Source organism: Electrophorus electricus, chromosome 25 (genome assembly GCF_013358815.1).
Source record: "Electrophorus electricus isolate fEleEle1 chromosome 25, fEleEle1.pri, whole genome shotgun sequence".
NCBI classification, from domain to species: Eukaryota; Metazoa; Chordata; class Actinopteri; order Gymnotiformes; family Gymnotidae; genus Electrophorus; species Electrophorus electricus.
In genome coordinates, this window is record NC_049559.1 from 3,700,954 (window position 1) to 3,708,121 (window position 7,168).

At 40.1% G+C, this 7,168-nt stretch overlaps 1 protein-coding gene across 1 annotated transcript; it reads right to left on the reverse strand.

Annotated features, from left to right (window-relative positions):
- Positions 1-283: 283 nt before the first annotated feature.
- ndufa10 (NADH:ubiquinone oxidoreductase subunit A10) lies at positions 284-6,737 on the reverse strand. The gene is made up of 10 exons (XM_027010055.2): positions 6,576-6,737; positions 6,036-6,204; positions 4,933-5,148; positions 4,746-4,832; positions 4,383-4,504; positions 3,553-3,632; positions 3,404-3,458; positions 3,210-3,295; positions 2,778-2,886; positions 284-545 (listed from the first exon to the last, which is right to left on the reverse strand). The coding sequence occupies exons 1-10, from the start codon at positions 6,648-6,650 to the stop codon at positions 477-479; spliced, it is 1,068 nt and encodes a 355-aa protein (XP_026865856.2). The 5' UTR covers positions 6,651-6,737; the 3' UTR covers positions 284-476.
- Positions 6,738-7,168: the final 431 nt, after the last annotated feature.

The window sequence follows — 7,168 nt, forward strand, 5'->3', positions numbered from 1 at the left end:
TAGTGAATTCCCAAACTCTGTTCATGACTGCACTCTGGAACCCATGACTACTTCTTATTCTGTCTGCTCCTTCTTTGGTCCTTATTGGGCTTTCCACAGTGGAGAGTTGGATTTGGTGGATATGGAAAATTAGGAAATATCCCCAAGGCTCCCAGTTCCACTCATCTTACCAATTCTGCCCATATTTGTGGACTGGGCAGGTGGAATTAGGGGACTTAACTTCCTGAATCCTACACAAATCACAAGACCATTCAGCAGCAGCACTTAATGATATGATTGATACTTTATGTTTTAAACACACTTTATTTTATTCTCTGATCATTTACAAAGCTTCAGAAGAGCAGAATACATAACGTATTTTATCTCAATTCCAACACCAGTGCAAACAGAATACGGAACGAGTCAATCAGTGAAGGGTTACTCCTAACCATTTAGTTACACTGGCACTTCAGCAAGAGGGCTTTGAGGTAAGCTTCTCACTTCAGCCAAATGTATTTGTCCCCGACGTCTTCATTATAACCCTTCGCATATTTGTTCCCTGGAAGCTGAGGGGAGAAACGGTAATGTTAGAGATTATTGCCAGTGACGGTGAACCAATCGCGAAGCACTACATGATCTAATTAGCACAGGTCAATTCTTTTACTGATCGAAAGGCTCTGAAACACACACAAAACAGAGCTAACTTAGGAGAGCTAGTTCTGCTGGAACCTGCTGTTGCTGGTTGTAGAAAATGTGGCATGAATGAAGGCAGGAGAATGTTCAGGATAGTGATGATGGACTGTTAGAGTATTAAAGTCCAATCGTGGCAGATTAACTCTATTCCCAAGGGTACTGATGAAACATGGGGCAGTTTACAACCACTCAACACTCTGCAAGTCATAGGCAGATTGGCTTCCCAGGGCTGATTTTTGCCAGCACAGATTAGGCCCAGTCTAACAGCACAAAGGCTTATCGGTGGGGAATAACCACTGGCCATGTGATTCAGATAAAGAACAGCTTAAACTGGAGCCAGGGTAAAGCTGCTTCCATGTAGCTGGTGTCACCCAGTAAGAGTCTGTCTTAACCACACTGACTTCTCCTTTCTTCCTCCTGGTGTTAACTGAGCAACCAGAACACTTTCTTACTCGCTGATATCTAATGGGCTCTTTCCCTGTTGCATACAGCTTTGTAACACTTGTTATGTGCCATTTGAACAATAAAAGTGGTTATTACAAAAAAGGAGGGTGAAACAGACAATCTCTGACAGGCCAAAGTGATTATAAAAGACTAACATTCATTTTGAATCATCAATAATTCTTGGAAACTAATTACTAGGAATTTCCTAAGTTGCTACAATGAACTGGCCGGTCAGTTTTATTTCCATAGTACATTTTAACAGCACTGAGATTAAGAGTTCAGTAACAAACAGTGCTGGGATTCATTAATTTTATCATCATGGATAATATGTCACAAAAATAGGTGGGTCAGTAACATGAATTCTTATCAAAGGGAAATAGAAATGGAAGAGTGATTGGTGAATTTTCTACTTATGACTTTGAGAAGAAGTTTTTTTGTTGTTTTCTTTGGCAGTGTTATAAAAGTGGAGGATTGCAGAGTATCAAGAATGAAGTGCAGAGAAATTTCAGGTGCCATGGCAACTTTGTTGCTTTTACACTTGGAACGGTTGCTAGTACCACACACAGTGAGGTAGACATTTTACAGGGGGGCCAAGCCACAAAGAGACAGTACAATATCAAGAAATTTTGGGATGAATGTGAGGCAACAGATCTGTTGAGCAGAAACTGTCTCTAGATGGTGCATATCAGACAGAAGCACAATCTAATGCCAGCTAATCCACAATTGCCAATCATACACACAACTGTTGTAACAGGAATTTATGCCAGGTTTTCCTTGGTAAAATAAACCAAGTCTTGGCACCTGTCTGGAACACATACATGAAGATGAAATCAAGGCAAGCACTTGTATTTTATTTTCCCTTCTACCTTCAAACATCCAGCTATAAAATGCAGAAAACCGAATAAAATGTCATTTGGAAACATCTAATAACGTTAATGTATGCTGCTATTTGGGGCGCAGCGAGGGAAAACCTCTAAGCGCTCGGGTTTGAAGGTCAGGCTGGAATATCTTCTGGCAGATGATGGTATCAAATCACCAATGGCATACTGAATGAGAGCTGTTCAAAATTCAGCTCCATCGTTTTTGTGTTGATAAAAGTGTATACCACCACTAGCAAAACAGAGAGACATCAAGTCATTCCGGATTCAATGTCCTCCCCTTTTGTCATTTTTTCCCTGTTAAAATACTACTTCATATAGCTTTTTATTATTATTTTTATAATTATAAATGTACCTAGTGTTTTCCTAAACAGAGCTATACATTTAAGAGTATACAAGAGCCTATCCACAACTACAAATGTTAAAATGTATAATTAACAACCATTACTCCTTATAACTAACATTTTATCTGTGATGTACCAGGATAATAAAAGTCTTTTTTATATTTGGGACAGTCAATTTTCACTTCAGAATGGCAGAATTGTAGAAACATGTCTGAAAGGACCTGAAAATCTGCTTCATGATTCATGTTTTCATAAAATCCTTATCCATTTCCTCCCTGCTTGCTTCTACTCCCAATGTAACTGGAAAGGATTGCCAAGGAAGGCAGGATCCACACCCTCTTGTGCTTCCAGTAGCCCTGAATGTGTCAGTGCAGGACCTGGCCCAGACCAGTGGGGTAGCGCCAACCCCACCCCTATACCCCGAACACATGGCACATACCGATTTGAAGGAGTAGTAGTCTCTGTCAAACTCATGAGCACCAATGGTGACCTCTGGTAAATATCTGGGGATGCAGGTCATGTTGGCCACCCTCTGTTTGTCTTCCACCCTAGGAATCATCCACTTTGTTAAAAACAAAGGTCATCTGCAAAAAGGAATGCTCAAGTAGTCTGTCTACAAAAGACAACCACCTTTCAAAAAAAAAAGGTAGCAAAAAGCAAAAGGTCAGCCAAACAGCAGCAGGATCTAACAAAATATACCACTGCTGCACCAAAAGGCCAAAACGCCCAGGGTCTGTCAGTGGCTCCTGGAACTCTGACCATGTGCTCAATGTAAAGAACATCTATAGAGCTACCAACATGCATCCAAACACCCTCAACCCCAGAAAGTAAAAGAGGCCTCTGGAGACCAAAGCCAGTAATACACACTCACAGTACTCGCATGTGGTGATAAGTCACATCGTCCTGATCTACCCACGGGCCTTTCTCAAACTTCAGGTATTCAATATCTTCTGCAACCTGAAGAAAAACAGAACAAATGACTTACATATATACACACACTCAAGATGCACAGTTTGGATTAAATAGATTAAAGGGATTTAGGCTGTGTGTTCAGTCATTAAATACCTTCTCGACATCCTGTATCTGTGTCACATCATAGGAAAGCACTTCTGCTTCCTCACTGAAATGAACACAAACTAAATGCATTACTATGGTTACAAATCACAGCTTCTCATGTTGCTTGAAAAGTGGATAGACAGACCAAACCAGTGTACCTGATCTTAGGCAGGAAGGTCTTCTTGTACACAGTCTCAATGCTTTTGAGGTAGGACAGCGGCACATTATGGAGATATGGCTGAAGGACAGATGCATAATTGCACAAATGTTTCATTAAAAACCTCTAAGGCAACACATGAAAAGTTAAACCTACTATTAAACTGTGCCATTCTGTCACATGATATATTCCACATCAGAACATCTGACTCCACACACCCTGGATATCCATCAGAATCAACACTGATCACTGTCCAAACAGCCTGAGCCTTGGGCATCAGAACATGAGACAGAAATGGTTTCATTAATGATCCAGTAATGCAATGTGCTTATGCTAGATGGAGTTCATACAAAACCCGCAAAAAAAACCAAAAAAAAAAAAAAAAACACTGCCAGAACTATAAATGCTTAATGCACAAATAATCACCTGCACCTGTTTCTGGCTAGTTTGTAAATGGGAATGATCCAATGAAAGCATGTAATGAAAGCATGCCGATGCATGTTCAATGGAATTTAGTTAGAGGAAAGCATACACTGAAACCATTTAAGTGGCAACTAAAACATGGCTTTGAGCCAAGAAACAAGATCTAAATAAATAACTCATCTTTAAGTTCAAAAGAACATGTTCATTTTATGGAAATCTCAATTGTCGGTTTCTGCAATATAACAAATCACCCTGATGCAAGCATTAATGAACCCTGATGCTAGCATTAATTTGCTGTCAGCCTGTATTCCAGCTCCATTCTAGAAGTGTGTCAGGCTGCATTCCATATTCCCTACTCAAACCCACAACTCAACTCAGGCAGCCGTAAGTGTGGTACATTGCACTTACTTTCTCAGATGCCTTGAGTTTCTTCTGCACCTCTTCAGCAGGGGAGTCCACATAGATGACCAGGTGAGGGGGCAAAAACTCACACAGGCTAATGCTCTTGATCTCATTATAATGATCCACACCTGTAGGCCAGAAAGGGGTGCATAAGTGCTTCAGATGAATTTCTATTTTCTATGTAAACATATTTTTGGATAATGTAAAGAGAAACAATTTAATTCAGAAATGGGCAATGTTAAAAACTATCCATGACAAAAACACAACCTTTTACTTGCAAATATCTTCAGTAATGCCAGTGCACTGCTCTCGTAGGAAACAATGCAATGTGACTACAGAAGGGTGTGAAAAATCGAAGACTTTTCTTACACTCCTTCCTGATGTAGCCTTGACTAAACATGGCCTCCAAAAATACCATGTCACTAAACGGAGAGCGCTCCAGGACCACTCCCTGGCCTGGATCAAAAAATAAAAACAAACAAACAAAATGAAATCTATAAACACCCAGGGCAATATCTATCACAAAAAAAGATGTTCCACTTTGCCTGTACTCCACCTGTTGTGAGCAGGTGCTCAATGGCATCTGAGTACTGGAGAAGCCTCATGAGGTACATCCAGGACTGCAGGCGGTAAGAGTTGCCATCTTTGTCTTTGGGCTCCATATAGAACCTCTCCAGACTGCATTTGCCATTATAGGCTGTGTCCAAGGGTGTCGGCTCCTTGGTCATTATGTCCAAGTAGTGTGTATCAGCCTCGGGCATGTACAGCATGCCTAAGTACACACAAGACAAGCCAGAGAGGGTATACTTCAACAAACTCGGTAATGTACACAAAAAGTGTCATCTTCATTTTTCTAAATTTCATCCCATCAAATTATTTTCAACAAACAGGCTGTAGGGTTCCAGAGGTCTTGAAAAAGAATGTTCAAGACTGAAAGCATGAGTTAAAAGCTGGAGAGAAACCAAAACAAGAGTGGGAGACCAAGTGTATTATTAGAACACTTCTGGTTCTTACCAGCACACCAGCACTGATAAACACAAGTAAAGTACTGGTCAGTTTTCTAAACTACACTTCATAAACAAATCTTTTGTATTTTTGAAATTAACCTTTAGAAAAGCAAGCTTCAACTTTATACATTTGTCATCACAGAATTATAATTCTTAAACACCAAACTGGAAATCTTACAATCTGACACTCGCCAACATAAGCTTATAATGCTTATATAATGAATAACTGTATCCACCATACAACACCAGTTGCCCAGAATGTAACGTAATGTCTCACTATTAAAATATGCATCGATAAGAGATGATAGTTCACCACAGGAAAATAAAGTCTCCAAAATGCAGGATTAGTTCCCAGTAAACTAATTTTAATTATAATTCTAGATATATATGAAATTTCAATAGTCTTTGATTTAGAACATAGGGAAATGGTCTTGTGACAATCTTGTTAATTCTATTTTTCTGCAGCTCAGAAATGCTGAAGATTTAGGATGAAGTATTATTACATTCTTAATACTTCGAGCACCATATTGAACTTCTAATCCACCTTGGTCTGTAAACATCTTGTTTAACAGTGTAATTTAACTATTTAACACTGCAACAAAACCACAAATTATACCTAGGCAATAATGTAATCTAGGTTTAGCCTACTCACCCAGCCTGTCAGCCAATTTCTGTGCCAGTGCTCCTTTCCCGGATGCAAGGTTACCATCTACACAAAAAATCTTACTGTTCTGCTTGAATCTTGCAGTAGTTCTCTCACCCAGAACAAATGCTAACCATCCGTATTTCAAATTTCGGACTGTGCATGTGTGGATTCCAGCCTTTGAAAGAATGACATTGGCCAAATTATATTCTCATTACATACATGTCAACACATTACATACATTACACTATATGTACATTGATTACACAAATAAAAGTATCTCTAGATAAAGATATTAAGATCTAAAAGACACAAATCACTACAATTGAACTAGTTAGGGCTTTTGCTAACATGAACGCAGGATAATTTAACTCTCTCGGACACGGGAAGGAGAGCCTGCAACTAAACACAGACACGGAACCGAGAGCCTGCAACACAACAACACTCTGCTCTGGTGCCCTCGTCTTAACCGGGACTCAATCTGTAGGCCTCGGCCTGCCGATCATCTGTAAGTGATTTTAAAACTTCGGCGACTTTATTGAATCTTACCGTTCGTACATGCCTGCCTGCTTTAAACGCTGCTGCACCAGTGGGAAGCAGCAGGCGAGCGAACCGTAAAGCCATCTGGACAGACTGTGAAGTCCTGTTCAATGTTACTCTCCGCCGGCAGACGCGACCGTACGAGTGGAGGACTAAGCGGCGCGTTCACCTTTCGTCATCGCGAGACGCGCGTTCATGTTTCGTCATCGCGGGACGCGCGTTCGCGGTAGTAGCCTGCTAGTAAATGGCGCTTAGAAATCATACGCTTACCTCCACATTTTTAAATAACTCGTCTTCTGTCTGCTATCGCCTCTTTGTCACATTAGCAGCTTTATTAATACATTTTCTCTCTTTGTAAATAAACCTGCATTCTAAATTACATTAAAAACAAATAGAAAGAAAGACTAAACTAAATGAGAGCTGGCGTGTTGTCACCAGATGGCGCTGCAGGGTGTCCAGCCTCAAAAAGTAAAAATGTACTTTCAAGGACAAACTCTTTAAACTGAGGTGTTTGCTAGATTTGTGAAGTAATATTCGGGGGTTGAGTTGGTTTCTAAATCATAGAATTGATCATGTGTATGAGTTATTAATGTAGGCCTTTG

Excerpts from the sequence above, each read along its gene's own strand:
- ndufa10 (XM_027010055.2), bottom strand. The coding sequence starts at position 6,650 with ATGGCTTTACGGTTCGCTCGCCTGCTGCTTCCCACTGGTGCAGCAGCG. Across the intron at positions 5,149-6,035 it reads GAAATTGGCTGACAGGCTGG|GCATGCTGTACATGCCCGAG; the intron begins GTGAGTAGGCTA and ends GTGTGTACTTAG. Across the intron at positions 2,887-3,209 it reads TATCACCACATGCGAGTACT|GGTGGAAGACAAACAGAGGG; the intron begins GTGAGTGTGTAT and ends GATGATTCCTAG.